Genomic DNA, 20,888 nt, shown 5'->3' on the forward strand with positions numbered 1-20,888 from the left:
CTCTTGTGAGAGCCGGGGCTGTCCCCCCTCCCAGTCCCCTCCTGGCTGCTTTGGCCGCTGCTGCTGCTCCAACAAGTTTATTGGTGGCTGCAGACTCTGCCACCGCCCGCTGGGCTCTGCACAAAGAGATGGACAAACGGACAGACACACACACGCATACACCACAGGTGCGACAGACACAGAATCACAACGGTGGGGAAGGATCAGGCCAAGGCATGGCAGCGTCTGGCCCAGCCTTGGGTGGGAGGCAGGGAAGCAAGTCCAGGGCTTCCTTTACCCTGCACCCCAGCAGCAGCTTCCTTGGCCACCCTGCAGCCCCAGTACCTGCAAACCTGGGGGCAGTGGGGCAGCCCCTGTGGCCCTGAGGGCACAGGAGCAGCTGGAGCGAGAGCCAGGTATGGCTGCTTCCGCTGCTCCGCCAGGGGCTGTCCCTGCCTGTCCTTGCTCCCGCTGGGTAAAACAGGGCTCCAGGGGGATGTGATGGAGCAGGATCCTCCTCTTCCTTTGGAGCTGCTGCCAGCACAGCTGGGGCTGGAGGATCCTGGGGAAGCCCCCGTGCTGGGGGGGGGGAGGGTGTGTGGGCAGGCCGTGTGTCTCCCCTGGGACCCTGCACACAGGGGCGCTGTCCAACCCCAGGGCTCTGTGGGTGCAACACTGGGACAGGAGCCCAAGTGCTGCACCCCCTGCTCCAGGGGCAGCTCCTGGGGTGTGGGGCTGGGGCTAGGCCTGACCCAGCTCTGCAGCAGGCGGGGGTCTCGGGCACAAAGGCGTCAGGCGCAGGGGTCTTGGCAGTGCTGGCAGCCCCCCATCTCCTCCTGGTACCGCTCCACTTGCACCGTGCATGATGCAAAGCCAAACCTGCTCTGCAGCTGGGTCGTGGCTTCGTGCAGCACCATCTCGGGGTCAGCACTGGTGTCTGGCGATGGCAGCACAGTGGGCCTCAGCCCTGGCATGGGCGCAGCTGGTGGGTGCCTCAGCTGTGCCCTGGGGTCCATAGGAGCTGTTCATGGGGCACTCACCGACAGCCATATGCACTGACATGGCATGGTGGCTCAGCGTCAGGGCCCAGAGATGCAGGTCATGGACACCCTTGACCCCATTGACCGCCAGCAGCATCTCCTTCACTGCATCAAACTCGAGGTCCCGTGGTGTCCCTGCCAACAGCACCTGGTCAGAGGGGGCAGTCCTGGCCCCCAGCCCCATGCTGGGGTAAGAGCTTGTGGTAGGAGCAGCCAGGGATGGGTTGGGGGCTCCAGCAGGCTGTGACCAGGCTGTGGATGGTGGCTCCAGGGTGAGGTAATCTCACACCATGGGCTTATTTGCCTGGTGGGGGATGTTCAGGGGTGTGAGGGAAGGATGGGAGGGTGGGCTGGGTTGTGACTGGGTGAGGGGTGAGCTCCCGTGTGGGGAAGGAGCTGTGGCAGCTGCAGCCCCAATGAGCTCCTGCACCCTCCTCACCCACTGCTTACCTTCCATGAGGACTCTAAAGACATCCCTGAGGATGGTGAAGGTGGAGCCAAGGACAAAGACTGAGAAGAAGAGAGTGCTGATGGGGTCTGCAATCTTGCACTGGGGCTGCAGGGAGCAGGGTCTGGGTGAGGCTCTGGGCCAGAGCAGAGCTGGGCACCCAGGTGTGGGGCTGAGGGAGCTGTTCCCACAGTCAGTGGAGGCAAGTCCAGCCTGGGCACCTTGAAATAGATGATGGTGGCAGCCACAAGGACGCTGATGCTCTGCAGCAGGTCACCCACCACGTGAACGAAGGCTGCACGGATACTGGTGCTTCCAGGCAGGGGGGCATGGCTGGGCAGGCAGCCCCCAGTGCTCTCCAGCTGCTCATAGCCTCCTGTGCCATGGCTGTGGCCATGGCTGACAGGAGACTGGTGCAGGATATAGGCCATGCTGGGGAGAGTAGGGTATGCTCAGTGCTGTGCTGGGCAAGATGCAGTGGCCCCGCTGGCCCTGCCTGGACCCTCACACAGACAACGGTGGCTGGGCATCACAGGCAAAGGGGGCACAGGAAGGCACACCTGTGCCCCAGGAAGGAGGAGAGGCAGGGCTGGAGGTGCAGCAGGAACAGGGCAGTCACACCATTCAGCAAGGTGTGTGGGGCCAGGGCTCAGATTGGGCATGGGGGCAGGGATTGTGGGGCTAGAGGATGTGGGCTGGAAGCTGGGAGTGCATGGGGAACAGGGAATAGGGGGAGGCAGAGCTTGGGGACATGAGGCTGGTGCACAAAGATAAAAGGTGACCTGTGGGTCAGGTCTGGGGGTCTTGAGGTACCAGGAGCAGCCATGGAGCAGGGGGGTGGGAGGGGAGGCCAGAGCCCAGGGTGGGGGTATGCAGGGGGATGATGTGGGTATGCACAGCCCCATGTGGGACATACACCAAGTTGACGCCGACGGCACTGGCAGATGTAGCCAGCATGGCTCGTGCCTCAATCTCATAGTCATTGCTGATGATGCGGGCAGCTGCCAGGTAGACAAGGGCCCCGGTCACGACCCATATGGAGAGGACAGAGGCCAGCGCACCCAGTGTCTCTGCAGGACAGGAGCTGTCAGCACCCATCCCGGCTGTGGTGCTCCTGTGGAGCCTTGTGTCCCCCCAGCTCACCAGAGCGGTGCCAGCCAAAGCTCATGGTCTTGGTGGGTGGGCGAGTAGAGACCCAGAGGGAGAAGAGGCTGACGGACATGCTGCCTATGTCTGTCAGCAGGTGGGCTGCATCCGTCATGATGGCCAGGCTGTGTGCCAGGTACCCGCCTGCAGGCACAGGGCAGCTGGCACCCGGCGCTGGGGCAGCCCCTTGTTCCCATCCCTGTCCTGCTGTTACCTATCACCTCCCCGATCATGAAGATGCAGCAGACGGTGCAGGCGACGCTCAGCTGCCGGCGGGCCTGGAGCCTGCCCCGACCCGGGCTGGGGGCACGGGGGCTGCAGCGGCAGTGGGGAGCCAGAGCTGGGGGGTCCGGCTGAGCCAGGGCTTCCTGGGAGCCTGCAAACAGACTGGGGGCAGGGGTCACTGTCGGCCGCACCGGCTACCGGAAACCCTGTCCGGCACCCCCAGGAGCTGCCTGAGGCTCCCGGTGACCGAGCGCCATCGTCCCTCAAAGCCCCAGTCTGGCCTGTGCGATGCCGGCGTAACCCCGGAGTGGACCCGCTCTGTGCCCGCCCGAGACCCGCCACCGGCGTGTCCCGTTGCCGCACCGGGGTCCGCAGCCGGGGAACCGGCAGTGTACGGAAAAGCCGGGCGCCCCCATCGGGATGCGCAGCCACGGAGCTCTCGGTGGAGCCGGCGCGGTCCCCATCGCACCACCTGCACGGCGGAGCAGCGGGGAGCCCAGTCAGGCGTGGAGGGTGGCGTGGTCAGTGCGGTGTGGGAGCGGGTGCCCGCGGAGGAGGTAGCGGTGGGATCGAAGTGTTGCGTTTGGGGCCGGGCTGCTGGACGGGGCACTATCGCGGGACGTGAGGCGTAGGAAGCAGGCGGCTAAGGCGGGGGCCGGTGGGTGACGGGGGCGGGCGGGGGCGCTGATGCATGGGGCAACAGCGCGGGAGGGGGGATGGACGGTACCGGTGCGGGTGGGTGACGCTTGGGCGCCAGTACTTAGACAGACGGACGCCCGAGGGGGGAGCTGGGCTGGCGCACTGGTTCCGCTTGAACGGAGGTGCCGGTGTCGGGGATGAGGGTGCCGGTACACGGACGGTCGGGGCTGCCTTGGGGTCTGCAAAGGTGCTGGTGTCCATGTAGGCTGAAGGCGCGGGGGTGGAGGGTACGGACGTGCTGGTGGGTACCGGTGCCGGGGGGTGCCGGGGACCGGGGGAGCTGGGCACTGCTGGACGTGACGGGGGCTTGCGGGTCCCGGGGGATGGGACCTGACACTTCCGGGTGGGATAGAGACAGGGGTGCGGGCATGCGGAGCTATGGGGAGTGATGGAGATGCCGGGAGTGATGAGGGAGCCAGTACGGGCTGTGCGGGTGCGTGGGATCGAGGGTTGCAGGCGCAGGGGATGATGAAGGGGGGTGGTGGTGTCAGGGTTGCTGGGGGCACTGGGAGGTGGCGCTACCAGTGCCGGGGTGATGGGGTGCCGGCGATGGCGGTGCCAAGAGGTGCCGGTGATGGAGGTGCTGAGGGTGCCGGGATGATGGGGTGCCGGTGATGGAGGTGCTGAGGGTGCCGATGGTAAATGGTGATGGAGGTGCCGGGCGATGGGGTGCCGGTGCTGGCGGTACCTCTTGAGGCGCAGGCTGCCTTCGGCGCGACCGCCCCGTGGGTTGACCAGGCGGGAGCTCTCGGTGCGGGTCGGGGGCTCCATGCTGCGGGCGAGCAGCACCGCGGGCACCCGCCGCCAAGACTGCCGCGGCCCCGCCTCCCTGTCGAAGCCCCGCCCCCCGCCAGGGCCCCGCCTCTCTCCCGGGGCGGGGCGGGAGGGGCCGGGTGCCCCCAGGCGCCCATCTGCCGGGGGTGCCACCGGTGGCACTCGGCGGTGGGAGGGCAGGGTTACGGTTGCGGCCCCGCTGAGACACCGGTCAGAGGCACGGGGCTGACGCAGCACCGGAGCTGCTCGGCCCCAGGGAAGGCACCTGGTGGGGCTTAACCTGGTGCTCTGGTTAGCTTGTGCAGGCGGCTGGTAGTCTGTGGGAGGCTGCTGGGCTACGGGGGCGCCGCTGAAGCGCGGGGGGCCGCTTTCACACCGCGGGGATGTCCTGCAGGTTGATGGGAGAACACATTCTGGGAACCACTTCTGAGAGTGTGAGCATGGACAAGAAACCCACCGGAATCTGGAGAAGCCAGCATGGCTTCCCCAAGGGATAATCACGTCTTACAAAATGACATGGAGGACCTGGTGATGGGGGGAGTGTGTAGATATCATCTGCCTGGACCCTGGGGGGTTTGGGCATCATGTCGTCTAAGATCCTCCAGGAGAAGCTGTTGCAGTGTAAGCTGGATGAGCAGGCAGGAAAGTGCATTGAATACTGTCTGCATGGCCAGGTCCAGGGGGTGATCTGTGACAAAGTCTAGTAGGAGACCAGTAATGACCACTGTACCACCAGGGTCAGTGCTGGGTCCAGTCTGATCTAACATCTTTGTGAATAATCTGGATGCTGGGTTTGCAGGTGACCCCGAGCTGGACGGAGCAGCTGTACACAAGGGTTGTGCAGATCTGTCATGCAGAGGGACCCAGACAGGCAGAGAAATGGGCTGAACCTCAGGAAGTTCAGCAAGGGGAAGTGCAAAGTCCTGCTCCTGGGTATGAACAAACCCACCACTGCAGCACATGCTGGGGGCTGCCCAGTGGGAAAGAAGCTCAGCAAAGGCCATGGGGTCCTGATGGACACAGAGTTGACCGTGAACCAGCCACGTGCCTTTGCTGCAACGGTGGTGAATGGTGTCCTGGGCTACATTAGAAAAAGCACTGCCAGTTGAGGGGAGTGATGATGCTTCCCAGGACAGCACTGGTCACCCTGGCCCAGTGCTGGGCTCCAAGTGCAAGAGGGACACGGGCAGACTGGAGATCTCGAGTCTATGAGAGGCCACCACGTTGCTGGATGGACTGGAGCATTTCTGCTGTGGGAGAAGACTGAGGGAGCTGGGACGGCTCAGCCTGGAGCAGGGCAAGCTCCGGGTGATGGAAGCCATGTCTGTAAACCCCTGCAGGGACGGGATAAGGAGGAGGGAGCCAGGCTCTTCCAGCGGTGCTCAGTCCCAGGACCGGAGGCCATGGGCATACAATGGGCACAGGGACGGGGACCCTGGACATGCTCCCCCGTGCGCGAGTGACACGGGCACGGGCTGCCCACGGTGTCCGGAGGGTTCTCGGTCCCTGGAGGCTCTGGCCGTGCGTCCGGGCCAGACCCCGCTACCGCCGGTACCCGCCGTCCCGGTTCCCGCGGGTGCCCACGTGTGGCGGGGGCGTGGCGGGGCCGCGGGGGCCGCCGGGAGCCGCGTGCGGCCGCGGCCCGTCCCGGCAGCCCCCGCGGCCCATCCCGAACCGAGCGGCCCGCGGCGGCGCGCGGAGATGGCGGCGGCGGGCGCGGAGGAGCGGCGGGGTAGCGCGTGGGGCGCGGCGGGTCCCGAGCGCGGCCCGGGCCCGCTGGGGCTCGCTGCTGAGCCGGCTGCCGCTGGCGCCCTCCCCGCGGCGCAGAACCGCCAGCCAGTGCCAGCCGGAGCCGCCGCTGCTGCGCACCAGCAAGCGGACCATCTACACGGCCGGGCGGCCGCCCTGGTACAGCGAGACCGGCGCGCCCGTGGACGAGGCCTTCGTCATCGGTCAGCGGCGGGATGGGGCTGGGATGGAGCTTGCGGCCCGGAGCCGGGCTGGGGCAGGGATGGAGCCAGGGCTGGGGAAGTGATGGAGCCAAGGATGGGTCTGGAGCCGGTGCTGGGACGAGGTAGATGATGGAGCCAGGCCCTGAGCCACGGCTGAGGGAGTGATGGGGCCGGGCTGGAGCTGAAGCCGGGCACTGAGGGAGCCGGGGCCTTCGCGGTGATCCCGTTCTCACCCCCAGGCTTGTGCGTGGCAGTGCCTCGGGCAAGACAACAGTGGCAACGCGGATCATCGAGGCGCTGGACGTGCCCTGGGTCGTGTTGCTCTCCATGGACTCCTTCTACAAGGTGAGGGCTGCCACGAGGGCAGCACAGAGCAGTGGCGGTGCTAGTGCATCCATGGGTCTGGCGTGGCAGTGATGGGGTCTGGGGGCTCTGGCATGGCACTGAGTGGTGATGGTGCCTGCAGGTGCTGGACGAGGGGCAGCAGGCTCTGGCAGCCCGCAGCGACTACAATTTTGACCACCCTGATGCCTTCGACTTTGAGCTGCTCGTCAGTGTCCTCCGCAAGCTCAAGAAGGGCAAGAGCGTGAAGGTGCCGGTGTACGACTTCACCACGCACAGCCGCCGCCGGGAGTGGGTGGGTGTCATGGGGGAGCTGGGGTGGGCGCCCTGGGGGAGCTGGGATGGGCACTGGGGAGGGCAGACTGGGTGAGCCCTGGGGAGCAGGGATGTCTGTCGGCAGGGATAGGGAGTGTGGGGGCTGTGGGACCTGGGAGGGCACAGGGAGGGAGGGGCTCCAGCCATCAGGGGTGTTTCTTGGGGGGGGGGGGGGGTTGAGGTGTGGAGGCAGGGAGGGGGCAGGGAGACATGAAGATGGAGATTGAAATGAGGGCCAACGCAGAGTGCAGGGAGAGGCTGCAGTGGGGAGCATGGAGTGCAGAGAGGGAAGGAGCTGGGATGCAGCGGTTTGGGGGCTCTGGAACAAGGCTCTTTGTCAGTACAGGGCTGGAATATCAAGTGTAGGGATCAGAATAAGGGCCCTTAAATGTTGGGTGATACAGAACAGTTGTAGGGAGTGCTGCACATGGGTGGTAAGAGCCTGGGATGGGTCAGGGGCTGAGGGCTTAAAACTGACAGAGGTTAGACTTAGATGAGATATGAAGAAGAAAAGAAATTCTTCCCTCTGAGGGTGGTGAGGTATTGGTCCAGGGTGCCCAGAGAAGCTGTGGCTGCCCCATCCCTGGCAGTGTTCAAAGCCAGGTTGGACAGGGCTTGGAGCAACCTGGTCTAGTGGAAGGTGTCCCTGCCCATGGTAGAGGGGTTGGAACTGGATGAGCTTCAAGGTTCCTTCACACCCAACCCATTCTGTGACTGTGCCATCTGTGCCGAGTGCTGGCCTTGCCGCAGTGGGTGTGAGGTGGGCAGGACGAGCACAGCTCTTATCTGCCCACAGAAAACAGTGTACGGGGCCAACGTCATCGTCTTTGAAGGGATTCTGGCTTTTGCGAACAAGGAGTTGCTGAAGGTATCGCTCGCTGCCTGGTGCGACTGGTGGCCCATCTTAGCGTGTGGTGTGGCAGGGGATGTGCAGTGGTGTGCTGCAGTGGGATGGGTGCTGGCCTGGCCTGGCCCTTGATGCTGCTGGGGCAGGGTGATGGGTGGGGGCTGCCGAGGGGGAGGTCACCCTCCTGCCTGCTGGTAGAGCCCCTCCACATCTGAGGCTTCAGGAGAGGCAACGCTGGGTGCCCTCGCCGTGGGGGTCAGACCTGGCTGAGCTGTGGATGAGAGGAATGCAGCAGGTCTGGTGGGGGGATGCATAGGGGGTGCTCACTCTTCCCAGTTTTCCAGCTCCTGGACATGAAAGTGTTTGTGGACACGGATTCCGACATCCGGCTGGTGCGACGGCTGCAACGCGACATCATGGAACGTGGTCGCGATGTCGCGGGTGTCATCAAGCAATACAACAAGTTTGTGAAGCCATCCTTTGAGCAGTACATCGAGCCCACTGTGCAGGTTGCCGATATCGTGGTGCCCAGGGGTGAGACTGCTGCATTTGCCAGACCTGACCCCAGCTCTGGCAGCAGGTGTCCTAGGATGGGGTTGGGTCAGTGTGCCTCTGACTCAGCTTCTCTGCTCTGCTGTCAGGTGGGGAAAACTTTGTGGCCCTAGACCTCATTGTGCAGCATGTGCACAGCCAGCTGGAGAAGGTGAGCTCTGGGCTCTTTGATTACTGCTAGTGCAGGTGAGGAGGAGGATTCTGCACAGAGGGGAGGATGTGGGTGCTCAGTAGCCCTGTGCTTCTGGAGCACGGAGAGGGTCTAGGTGTCACCTCTCTACAAAAGGTTTTGGGGCAGACAGAGCTGTGACACAGGGGCTGGGGAAACTGGGACAGGTCTGGGTACAGTGACGCCTGGCACTTGCAGTCTGGCCTGGCCTTGTTCACATGCTGTCGTCCTGGAGAGCTCTTCTGATCTCGGCTCTCCCCGCTCTGCTCATCCTGGCTGTGCCACATCAGTCTGCCCTTGCCTTCCGGCTCTGGTGTTCCTTCTCTGGGTTTAACCCCAGGAGAAGCAGTGGGAGCTGGGCCAGGGCTGCTGTGGGTGATTGTGCCTGGTGCAGTGACTGTGTTTCCTTTCCTTCCGTTCTTGCCACACTGGATGACTCTGCTCCACCACCCAGCGTGAGATCACTGTCAGGTATGTGGAGACCCTGCCATCCACAGAGGGGCTGGTTCTGGGCTGGGGGTGGAGGGCCACGAGCACCCACTCTTCTCCAGGTCCTGCCTCTTCTTGTCCCTGCTGGCCAAAGCTTTGCTGAGGTGCCTGAGCATAGCTGCTCTTCCTCAGCTGTCTAGGTGGCTGCCCTGCATTCACCTTCTTGGGGGTCATCACACTGTGGCTGCAGGCTCCTGTGTGAACCATCTCACAGCAGCTATGCTTTGACTCCTGTGACCAGTGCACTGCCTTGTTTTCATCCCTTTCTGGAGCACAGCTCCTGTCCTACTTTCTGGATTGTCCCAGGCTGCTCCCTTCTATGGGAGAAGGGCCCTGAACAGTCCTTGTTCTCTGGGACTTCACATAGCCGCAGAGGGACAGTCCTTGTCCCTAAAGCTCACTGCAGCATGGGCAGCCCAGTCCCAGGGTGCAAGGCCTTCACATGCAGAGATGCTCCTCCTGTTCCCTGGGTGCTGGTATAGAGGCTTATGTGTACAAGGGCTTCTGAGAGCTGGATTTGTTGTCAGGGGAGGTTCGCCCCACTTTTATGGGTTGGTACTGCTTTGGAATCTCATACCTGGTACCAGTCTTGGGGCTTTCCTGGGGATCAAGGTGGGAAGACCAAAGCACTTTCTGATGTCCAGCCTGTGCCGTAGGTTCTCTGTGAGGAGCCTTCCTTTGGCCAGGGGCCATGTCCCACTCTGTGGTGTGTCCAGCGCAGTGGCTCTGTGTGCCTGTGCTGTGCAGCTCTGATCACTGCTGCCTTGTTTCAGGGCAGCTCTGGCCTCTGCCCACCAAGGGCAGCCCCTGCCGAAGACACTGAGCGTCCTGGAGAACACTCCACAAGTGCGAGGCATGCACACCATCATCAGGTAGGTCCCTGCCTCCTTTGGAGTTCCCTTCCTGCAGAAGGGCTGTTCTGTAGGATCACACTACAAAACCTGGTGTCAGTTTTTCCTCATCTGCCTTAAAGGCTTCAGCCATAGGGGTTTTCTTGGATCAGGACTTAACAGAGCTGATTCCACCCTACAGACGTTTTTTTGGCAACAAACACTCAGCCTGTCTGCTCTGGGGTGACTTTTGAGCAGCTCTTTCTTATGATGAGAGGAGACTGGTTAGCTCTTTGCTAGCTGGAGCACAGGCATAGTAGCTGGTGACATGGGGTGAGGTGCCCTCACTGCCCCTCTACTGAGGCACTTGAGTTTAGAGCCAGCTTAGAGAAGACCCAGGCTGCTGCTTCCATGACTTGATCTTTTCATTCCTCACTAATACTCCTTTTTTCTAGGTGACAGTAGCACTAGTGTAGGGTTACGAGCTGAATCCTGTGGGGCCACTAAAGACATTCCTCACTACTGTGGTTTAGAAGCTTGCAACCCCTGTGTGTGTTTCTGTCCCTGGGCTGTAAACCAGGAAGGGGATGCCAAGCTCTGCTGTGCCTGCTCACACTGTGGCTGGTTACCAGCACCCCTTTGTTGGTTTAGAGAACTCAAACGTGACTACATGCAGGTGGTGTGCCTCCTGGTAGGAAACAAACTGTTCCTTCCCCAGGCTCCTCCTGTGACTCCTCCTTGTGGCAGCGCAGGCTCCAAGGGCCATTCACAGCAGTAAAAGCCTGGTGATGTGGCACCTTATGCTCAATAGGCAGAGATGTGTGCCAGTGTCTGAAGCCCATGTGTCTCCCCACTAGGCTGTGCGCTTCTAGTAGCTCCGAGTTCAGGTCACTAAGGGAACTTTGGAGCAGTTATGACTGTGTCCCTTCAGTGTCTCCTTGCACTGCTGTGGCATCAGCTTTCTGATGGCCTGAGATGATTTCTCTAGCTCATCCGCTGGCTGTGCTCAATGGTAAATGAAGGTGGAAGGGAGATCTTGGGGAACAGCACCACCAGAGGCTAAATGTTGTTTGCTTGCAAAGGAGCACTTTTCCCTTTCCTGGGGTCATGCAGGGTGAGAAGAACCAGCCAGCCTTTGTGCAGCAGCCCACCCATCTCTAGCCTTCCTGCTCAGAGGCACTGGCAGGGACCTTTTACCTATGGCTCCTCCTGTTTCCCTGGAAGAGACGACAGCGTGACACTGCTGTGTGCTCTCTCAGAAGAGTGTGAGCAGTGCCACAGGCCAGGTTGAACCAGTCTGTGTCTGGAAGGGACAGCACCATGGGCAGACATTGGATCCTCTTTCATCTGTAGCTGCTGTTCCCCTCTTCATCCTTGAAGTCTGTGTGCCTGTGCCTTGCTGGGAGCGGTGTGTTGTGCCTCCGCCTTTATGCCACAAGTGTCTAATAACCTTAATCTGCTTGGACTTAGGAGTTTGTTCAGCTGCCCTGGGAGGGAAGGGACCAAACCCGTCTGGACTGTGGTCAGATTCCAGCAGCGCTGCTGATCCCGAGTTACTGTACTGGAGCTGAGCTCAGGGAGCTGGCTGGTGTGCATGGCAGGGCTGCGGGGAGGCAGATTTTGCCTCTTCCAGATGGTAAATGAAAAATAACCACGCTTATGAGGGGCGTTGACTTGGCCTGTCAGCCACCCCCTCAAATCCTGCTGCAGCCCAGGAAAGCAGGGGAAGCTGAGGAAGTGCTGTTACCAAGATCTCTAAGCTGAGGAACTCACTCCTGTATTTGGTGACAGCAAGGCAGCTTGTATTCCTGGTGCTTGTAGGTGATGCTTGGCAGTGCTCACGTGTTTCTGCATGACTTCAGTGTAGTGTGGAGCTGTTAAATGATTTTCACATGTGACCCTCTGGGCTTCCCTCTGCTCCCGAGGCACTGCTTCCTGCCCTCTGAGGTTCTTCTGTGCTTGATGGAGAGGCTCAGACTGTCAGGGGATCAAATGCACACCTTTTGCCAAGCTTCCCGCACCTCTGTGTGTGAAGTTACTGTCCCTTGGCAGATCTGATCTCGTTTTCATGCCGGCTGCCACGGTGCCATCATCCCCATTCCACAGTGGGACCCCTTGTGGGGTGCTGGTGTTCCCACCAGCACTGCCTTTTGGAGTGCCTTGGCACACCCAGCCTGGCATCTGTGGATGCACCAGGGAACTGTGAACTAGGATTTCCCTCCAGCCTCCCTTCTTCCATCCTGTCTTCCCCAGTGCAGTTCCCTTGGATGCAGCCTGTTGATCTTGGCTTGCCACGCTGCTGCCAGCCAACGTGGTTTCCCTGTTGTTCAACACTGGAGGCTCTTCTGTGATTCAGCCTTCTGTCTGTGAGGGCCCTCCTGGAAAATTATGTCGTGGCAGCAGATGAGCATCTCACCGAGTATAGTCAAGGCAAATTCAGGCTTGGCATCTCAGGGAGAAGTGGTTTCCAGAGCAATTTTCTCTTATCATGGAGAGGCAGAAACCCAAACATAGTCCTGCACTAGAACAGCTGAATTATTTTATTCATTATCAGTCTAAGTATCACAAAATCACACAACAGTTTATCTGGAAGAGATCTTAAAGCTTATCCAGTTCCAACACCCGCCATAGGTAGGGACACCTTTCACTAGACCAGATTGCACCAACATTTGAACACTGCCAGGGATGGGGGAACCTGTGCCAGGGCCTCATCACCCTCACAGGGAAGAACTTCTGCCTAAGATCTCATATCCGTCTCCCCTCTGTCAGTTTAAAGCCATTTCCCCTTGTCCTGTCCCTACAGGCCCTTTTCAAAAGCTCCTCTCTAGATTTTTTTGTCAGCCCTTATAGGCACTGGAAGCTGCTCAGAAGTCTCGCCTGAGCCTTCTCGAGGCTGAACAAGCCAGCTCTCTCAGCCTGTCTCCAGAACAGAGCTGCTCCAGCCCTCAGAGCCATCTCCGTGGCATCCTCTGGACTCGCTCCAGCAGCTTCATGTCCCTCTTCTGTTGTTGCCACCAGAGCTGGATGCAGGACTGCAGGGGGCTCTCACCAGAGTAGACCAGAGGGGGAGAATCCCCTCCCTAGACCTGCTGGTCACGCTGCTGGTGATGCAGCCCAGGACACGGTTGGTTTCTGGGCTCAAGCACACACTGCCAGGTCATGGTGAGCTTCTCATCGGCCAGCACCCCTAAGTCCATCTCCTCAGGGCTGCTCTCAATCCAGTATTCTCCAGCCTGTGTTTGTGCTTGAGACTGCCCTCACCCAGGTGCAGGACCTTGCATTTGGCCCTGTTGACCTTCATGAGGTTCACACTGTCTCACCTCTCCAGCCTGTCCAGGTACCTCTGTATGGCATCCCTTCACTCCAGCATGCTGACTGCACCACACAGCTTGGTGTCATCAACAAACTTGCTGAGAGCGCCCTTGATCCCACTGTCCTTGTCGTTGACAAAGATGCTAAACAGCACTGGTCCCATTACTGACCCTGAAGAGCACCACTCATCATTGGTCTCTACTTGAACATTGAGCTGTTGACCTCAACTCTTTGGGTGCAACCATCCAGCCAATTTCTTATCCACCAAATGGTCCATCCATCAAATTTATGCCTCTGCAGTTCAGAGACAAGGATGTTGTGTGGGACAGTGTCAAATGTCTTGCACAATTCCAGGTAGGTGGTGAAAGCTGGTCTTCCCTTATCCACCAACACTGTAGCCCCATTGTAGAAGGCCACCATGTTCATCAGGCATGATTTGCCCTTAGTGAAGCCACATTGAGTGTCTCGCATCACCCCCTTATTGTCCATGTGCATTAGCACAGTTTCCAGGAGAATCTGCTCCGTGACCTTCCCAGGCACTAAGGTGAGACTGACTGTTTTTTCCTTGGGTCTTCCTTTTTTCCCTTTTTAAAAATGGGGGTTAGATTTCCCCTTTTCAGGTCAGTGGGAACTTCACTGGACTGCCACAGCTTCTCAAATATGAATAATGGCTTGGCAATTTCATCTGCCAGTTATCTCAGGACTCATGGATGCATCTCATCCAGTCCCATGGACTTGTGCTCCCTGGGTGACTTCGAACCTGATCATCTCCTACAGCAGGCAGTTCTTCATTCTCCCAGTCCCTGCCTTTGCCTTCTGTGACTTGGGTGGTGTGGCTGGAGCTCTTGCTGATGAAGACTGAAGGCAAAAAAAAACTGAGTACCTCGGCCTTCTCCATGTCCTGGGTAACCAGGTCTCCTTTCTGGAGAGGGCCCACGTTTTCCCTTTGTCTTCCTTTTATCACCAATGTACCTATAGAATAGGACAGTTTAATAATGCTGTGGGTTGTATCTTCCCACTTAACAAAATGCTTTGGTATCCAGTCCAGATCACCAGCGTCAATTGAAGCATTTTGTGCCACCCATCAGGACTCTGTTGCACCTGAACAGTCCTTTTCTGCACCCAAACATCTCTCAAGCATCTTGCACTCTCTTTGCCACAGGAGAATGGCATTTCCTTTCCATCGCTTGCATCTTGGTACCCACATGTCCATGGAAAGCATGCTCAGGACATCCCCTGCAGCACAGCCTGTGGGTGGCGTGGGTCACCCACCTCTCTTAGCAAGTTTGCTCTGGCCTGAGCCTTTGGACTTTGTGCTCCACAGGACACGTTGTCCTGTGCTGGAGCTGCCCTTGAGAAATGTGATGCTGTTGGTGCTTCAGTGAGGGGCAGAGCGAGGTCCCTTCATGCATGCCAGGAAGTTGCAGACACTACAGAAGCGGTTCAGATGTGAAACCTGTCAATGCTCAGGTTTCCTGGGGGCCTGAATGTTACAGTTGGCTTTCAGCTACGGACCCTGCTGTTTGTGAACTAAGCTGATACGACACTGTGTTCAGGCTCCAAGCCAGATGCTTGCTGGTCCCTGTCAGGCCACCCAATGCTTTCCTGCCATCCCCTGCAGGAAAGACTGGGATCCTAGGGAGTGGGTGACTGCTGTGCTCAGCTGGGGATTCCCAGCTCTCTGTGTTGGATTTGGCTGAACCTCCGCTGAGGGGTTGGGCAGTGCCTGAAGCAGTGCATGCTCTTGGGCTTTGCCTGGGTGATGGCAGGAAGGTGCTGTGAGGTCATTGGGTGAGCAGGTCTGGTGTCCCTTTGGGAGCACTCTTGGCACGGAGGCACTGCTGGAGCAGTCCCGTTCTCTGACTGCTGCAGGGAGGTCCTCCACTGCTGCCAGGGAATGTTAGGGCTGCCCTCCCTTGCAGCACCCTTTCCCCTTGCATAATCAGCAGTTGCTTGTCCCTGGTTCCAGAGAAGTCCCTTGGCTGTCTTTGCCCATGCACAAAAAGGGAGGCACACTGAGGCCTTTGCAGCACAGGGCCAAGGCTGGTCCTCCATCCCTAATGGATACATCCTCCATTATCACTCTCTACAGCTACCTGAAAGGAGGATGGAGAGAGGAGGTGACTGGTCTCCTAAGTAACGAGTGATAGGACAGGAGGAAATGGCCTCAAGTTGCACCAGGGGATGTTTAGACTGGATATTAGGAAAAATGTCTTCACTGAAAAGATGGTCAGGCACTGGAAGAGGCTGCCCAGGGCAGTGGTAGAATCACTCTCCCTAGAAGTGTTCAAAAAGCATGTACGTGAGACCCTTAGTGACATGGTTTAGTGGTGGACTTGGCAGTCCTGGGGTAACGGTTGGACTTGATAGTAAAGAGCTTTTCCAGTCTAGTTAGTTCTATGATCCTATGGTCATCAGGATGTCTTTTGGAGGCTGTGGAGGATCCTGCCTCTGTGGGAGCACCAATGGGCCTGTCCCATGCAGGCCAGAGGCCTGGTTGCAGCTTCCAGCTGGCCCTGTCCATGCAGAGCAGACCTATGGCTGGTGTGGGGCTTGTCAGGGGTGACTGCCTGGGGAAGCAGAGCTGCTGCAGGCTCTGTTCCTGGAGCTCGGTGGTGCTTCCAGAGCTGCTGTGGGTTAAGCCCATGCGTGGGGAGTGCACATGCTGACAGCCCACCCTGAGGAGCTGTAGGGCTGATACCTGTTTCTTTCAGACCAGAGCTGATCTTACAACTTCTCTAGGAGCGCCTCGCTGTCCCCAGGCTTGTTGGGAATGTCCACATTAGGTTTTCTGGTCATTGCAGAGCTCTCGGGAGTGAGTTACCCAGGTAGCTGCAGAAGTATCTCCAGATAGTTGTGACTGTTTATCCTTCTGAGCACTGTTGGCTGGGCTGTCTGTCATTGTGGAGAGATGTGAGAAGTGGCAGATGATGTCTTAAAATACAGAGTAAAAATATTCAATATCCTTCTGCTGCTTCTGGACTGTTGCCAGATCCACCTCTTCCATCTGGAAACTGGCAAATGTCTGAAGGGTTCCTTTGTTCCTTACATCCTCCAGAATGTACCAGGGATATATGCAGGCTGCACTGCTTTAGGCACAGGTCACAGAAGAGAAAGCAGATTTCAGCTGTGTCTTCTTAAAGAGAGTCCTTCAGTGTCAGCCTGCCCTTGCTTGTTGTTCAGCCAGGGAGCCAGAAGCTTGTTCTCAGAGTTCTCCAGTAAAATGATCCTTATGTTACAGCCTGTTACTGGCTCTTTTGCCAAAGCAGCCACAGACTGGGAGAGGTTTAGATAGATGTTGTTGGGGTCTTTATGGTCACATTTCAAATGACGAGCAGATCCCAGATTCTGCTCTTTTCCTGCTGAGTGACCTCTTGGTACTTTGCCTTCAGGCACTTGACCCTGACAGTGCTGGTGGAGGAGCTGTTCCATTCATCTGGAAATACCCCGAGTAACACAGGACAGAGACAGTCCTGCCTGTCATTAAATGGAGCTCTGTACACACTTGTGTTACTGTGCTTTGAGATCCGTGTGCTGCAGGAAATGCAAGGTTTTGTGCAGTGTTTTCTTCTATGTGGTGAGCAAGTTCAGGTACAGCACATACATGTGCTGATGGTCAAAATGCTGCCCACAGGAAAAGCCAGCCTCATCCCCCTCTGCCCAGCACTGGGATTATTGTGTGGGCACGTACAGTTCCTTTACTCCTCCTGAAGGAGAAGGAGAGGTTTCCTCTTAATTACAGCCCCATTGTGGTTTTACTGCTTTTTATTTATTGTATTCCTTGCTGCCCTCAGCACTTAAGGGTTGTGATGAGATAATGCCAGGTATTTCAGAATCCGCCTGGTTCCTGGCAATAGTTTATCTTGGCACAGAGATGGAGAGGAGTTGAGAACACATCAGGTGTTTTCCCATCACTGGTGTCAGCTAACCCAGCTGCTCTTGGCTGTGCTGCTTCTGTGCAGAGGTGTTCCCGGAGCTGGCTGTGCTGTGGTCTGTACTGGAGGTGCTTTTGTCCGGCCTTTTGCTCCCCTTGCAGGACCCGTGCAAAGCCCTTGCTGCTTGTTCCTGAGTCTCTGTTGCCTCAAGAACTGATGGTGCTGCCTGACATTGTGCTGCTGTCGTCCCCCCTTTTTCTCCTGGCTCTTTCCACACAGTCAGCAGTTACATCGTAAATGTCCAGCCCTGCAAATCCTCCAGCAGAGATTCAGCAGCAATTACAGGTCATGCTCAGAGCAAGTAATGCTGTGCCTCTGTGCTTGCCTCTCAGGCACCTGCCTCATCTCTGCTCAGGTCAGGGCGCACATCTGTACCAGGCTGCTGATGTTATGCTCGCTTATCCCTCCTTTTTGCTGTTGGTTTCATTCCGTTTGCTAGTCCAGCTAGCCTGCCATGCAGAGTCAGCTGTGAACTGTCCACCATGTCCCAAAGAGCATTGAGCAGCACCATGTGGGATCCTTTTACTTCATCCAATCTGCGTGATTACCTGCATGCTTTATATCCTCCTTCCAGGGGAACTGAACACAATTTTTGACTATATAGTCCTTTCTAGACAGCAGCACCATGGGTCTTCAGCAAGCCCAGGAACAGTGGTAATTACTGTATCTCCTTCCTGAGAGCTTCCAGGTTCCCACTGGCTGCTCTCTGTGCCGTCCTTCCTCTAGAGCCCTGTTTGCCATGTGGTGGAGCAGAGACTCTGCTCTCATCTCACGCAGGCACCTTCCTTCAACAGGAACAAGGACACAACCAGGGACGAATTCATCTTCTACTCCAAGCGCCTGATGCGGCTGTTGATTGAACATGCCCTCTCCTTCCTGCCACTGAAGGTGAGCTCCTGGGCCACATCACCCCCTCCTGAGCCCCCGTGCCATGCAGGGTCCAGCTTTCTCTACACTCCCTTCTCCGTTTCTGTAGTCGGTCACCGTGGAGACACCTCAGGGGACCACGTATGAAGGGAAGCGGTTCCACAGACAGAGGGTGAGACACTGTCCCAGTCTCTTTCTCCCCATGAGCACATGGCTGCCCCATCTTGGGTTAGCATGGACTTGGGAAAACCTGGTGGCTCCAGGATCTGTCCCTGTGCAGATGGGCTGCTTCCCTCTTCCGCAGTGCCAAAGCCGCAGGAGCTCGCCAAAGCTGCAGGAGCTCGCCAAAGCTACAGGAGCTCACCAGAGCAGCTGCTTCCCCTGCACAGTGCCAGGCAAATGTGTTCTCATCCCTTCCCCAGATCACTGGTGTGTCCATCCTGCGAGCAGGGGAGACCATGGAGCAAGCCCTGACTGCTGTGTGCAAGGACATCCGCCTGGGCAAGATCCTCATTCAGACCAACCATGACACGGGAGAGCCCGAGGTGAGCAGTGCCGATGCCCCAGCACAGACCCCTCGGCACTGTGTGGTGATTGGGTGGGTGACCACTTCTCCTTCCCTTCACAGCTCCACTACCTGCGCCTTCCCAAGGAGATCAGCGAGGACTATGTCATCCTCATGGACAGCACTGTGTCCACGGGGGCCGCGGCCATGATGGCAGTGCGTGTCCTGCTGGTGAGTGGAGAGGGCATCAGAGCATGGGGTGGGACTGACACGTTGGTTGGGTCTCACGGCTCCCGTGTGCTGCAGGATCATGATGTGCAGGAGGACAGGATCTTCCTGCTGTCACTGCTGATGGCGGAGATGGGGGTGCACTCTGTGGCCTATGCCTTTCCCCGTGTCCACATCATCACCACTGCTGTGGACAAGAGGATCAATGAAGAGTTCCACATCATCCCTGGCATCGGTGAGGACAGAAGAGGGTGGCCTGGGCTGTGGGCCTTCACCCCAGCTGCCTGGCTGGGGCTCTGAGGCTGCACTGAGGGAGCCCTGGAAGGGGACTGCAATGGGACCACTGCCACTGCCTCATTCTGTCCCCTCATCCTCCAGGTAACTTTGGGGACCGATACTTTGGCACCGATGGACCCTCTGCCTGGTGTGAGAGTGACGGCATGGACTGCTGAGCTGGCTGGCCATGGGGCCACCACCCAGGCTGGCTACAGCCCCCAGGAGGGGCTCTGAGTTGCCAGCCTATGCCCCCCACCTGCAGCCCCCAGCTCTCTTGCCTGCAGGCCGAGCCCTTGCTGCCTGCCCCCCTTCCACCTGCAGGAGTAGCCCCTCGGGGGTCCGAGGCAACCCTCCAAGAAGGGAGGGATGGTGTCAGGGTGTTCCTCACCTCTGGCCCCTGCCTCTGTGCCCCAGGCTGGCCATGCTGGCGGGAGGGAGGGGTGGTCTCCCTGCAGCTTGTGCCTGAGGGGCCGGTCACCCTCTTCCCTGGGCACTGGGCAAGCTCCCGTGCTGGAATCTGTATTTATTTGTATTTATTTGAGCAGCTGCCCCATCTGGTCTCCTGTGGGCAGGCCAGCTACTTGAAAAACATCAGGGATTGGGAACCAAGGAACCACCTTGTCCCCACCGCTCTGACACTCCATCCCAGGGGAGTGGGGCCATGGCTCCCCAGCCATCCCAGGCTTGGCTGTCGGGCCATGATCTCCCCAGCCCTGGCCATGGTCTCCCCAGCTGCTGCTGCCACCCTTGTTGCTCAGGTTCTTCTTCAAGATGGTGGCAGTGGCTTCCCCTTGCCCTCTGAGGCAGCGGGAAGAGAGCAGGGCCTGGGGCTGCAGGGCCTGGTCCCTGTCCCCACTCTGCTGGCTCTGCTGCACCCCACTTCTCCCCCCCGCTGCCCCGGCTGCCTTCATTTTGTACCCCAATAAAGGAGCAGCGCAACCCTGTCACCCCAGGCTGCCACCTCCTGCCTGTACTGGGGCTGGGCACATGGGGACAGGGTGGGTGGGGGTTGCTACCACGTGTGGTGCGTCACCATGAGCAGGGCTGCATGCCAAGGGTGTCACTGTGTGTAGGTGTGATGGTGGTGTTGTCTCGGGGGGGGGGGGGGGGGGTATGTTGGGGGTGTTTTAGTGCAGGGGTGTGTGTGATTGGGATGTCATTGTGTAGGGCTGTGTGAGAGGGGTATCGGGGGGGTGTGAGTGGGGTCATGTGAAGGGGGTGTCACTATGTGCAGGGGGTGTGTTTGATAGAGGACTTACTGTATATGAAGGGGGGGTGTGTGTGTGATGGGGGTGTCACCGTGTGGGGGCTGTAGGTTAGGGTGGTGGGGTGGGGGGTGTGTGTGTGATGGGGGTGTCACCGTGTGGGGGCTGTAGGTTAGGGTGGTGGGGGGTGTGTGTGATGGGGGTGTCACCGTGTGGGGGCTGTAGGTTAGGGTGGTGGGGTGTGTGTGTGTGATGGGGGTGTCACCGTGTGGGGGCTGTAGGTTAGGGTGGTGGGGGTGTGTGTGGGTAATGGGGATGTCACCATGTGGGGGCTGTAGGTTAGGGTGGTGGTGGGGTGTGTGGGTGTCACCGTGTGGGGGCTGTAGGTTAGGGGGGGGTGTGTGTGTGATGGGGGTGTCACCGTGTGGGGGCTGTAGGTTAGGGTGGTGGGGTGTGTGTGGGTGATGGGGGTGTCACCATGTGGGGGCTGTAGGGTAGGGTGGTGGGGTGTGTGTGTGTGATGGGGGTGTCACCGTGTGGGGGCTGTAGGTTAGGGTGGTGGGGGTGTGTGTGGGTAATGGGGATGTCACCATGTGGGGGCTGTAGGTTAGGGTGGTGGTGGGGTGTGTGGGTGTCACCGTGTGGGGGCTGTAGGTTAGGGGGGGGTGTGTGTGTGATGGGGGTGTCACCGTGTGGGGGCTGTAGGTTAGGGTGGTGGGGTGTGTGTGGGTGATGGGGGTGTCACCATGTGGG

The 20,888-nt window shown here is 58.8% G+C and overlaps 2 protein-coding genes across 3 annotated transcripts; one reads left to right on the forward strand and one right to left on the reverse strand.

Moving 5' to 3' along the window:
- Positions 1-417: 417 nt before the first annotated feature.
- SLC30A3 (solute carrier family 30 member 3) lies at positions 418-4,380 on the reverse strand. 2 transcript variants are annotated; one of them, XM_061461275.1, is made up of 8 exons: positions 4,226-4,380; positions 2,828-3,000; positions 2,611-2,757; positions 2,384-2,468; positions 1,689-1,899; positions 1,470-1,575; positions 1,020-1,154; positions 418-916 (listed from the first exon to the last, which is right to left on the reverse strand). In XM_061461275.1, exons 1-8 carry the CDS (start codon positions 4,306-4,308, stop codon positions 771-773), a joined length of 1,086 nt encoding a protein of 361 aa, XP_061317259.1. In that variant the 5' UTR covers positions 4,309-4,380; the 3' UTR covers positions 418-770. The 2 variants fall into 2 exon arrangements, with proteins under 2 accessions (XP_061317259.1, XP_061317258.1); XM_061461274.1 differs by having other exon boundaries at positions 2,384-2,537.
- A 1,632-nt stretch (positions 4,381-6,012) lies between these two features.
- Positions 6,013-19,576, forward strand: LOC133273175 (uridine-cytidine kinase-like 1). The gene is given in 15 exon segments (XM_061461276.1): positions 6,013-6,086; positions 6,088-6,267; positions 6,503-6,608; positions 6,730-6,900; positions 7,717-7,788; positions 8,112-8,301; positions 8,409-8,470; positions 8,943-8,959; positions 9,751-9,849; positions 17,849-17,942; positions 18,031-18,093; positions 18,344-18,466; positions 18,550-18,657; positions 18,733-18,889; positions 19,033-19,576. Coding segments are annotated over 15 exon segments (1,590 nt in total). The 3' UTR covers positions 19,107-19,576.
- Positions 19,577-20,888: the final 1,312 nt, after the last annotated feature.

Source organism: Pezoporus flaviventris, unplaced genomic scaffold (genome assembly GCF_033815535.1).
Source record: "Pezoporus flaviventris isolate CSIRO_AGI_PZ_B2104156 unplaced genomic scaffold, CSIRO_AGI_Pfla_v1 ptg000031l, whole genome shotgun sequence".
NCBI lineage: Eukaryota > Metazoa > Chordata > Aves > Psittaciformes > Psittacidae > Pezoporus > Pezoporus flaviventris.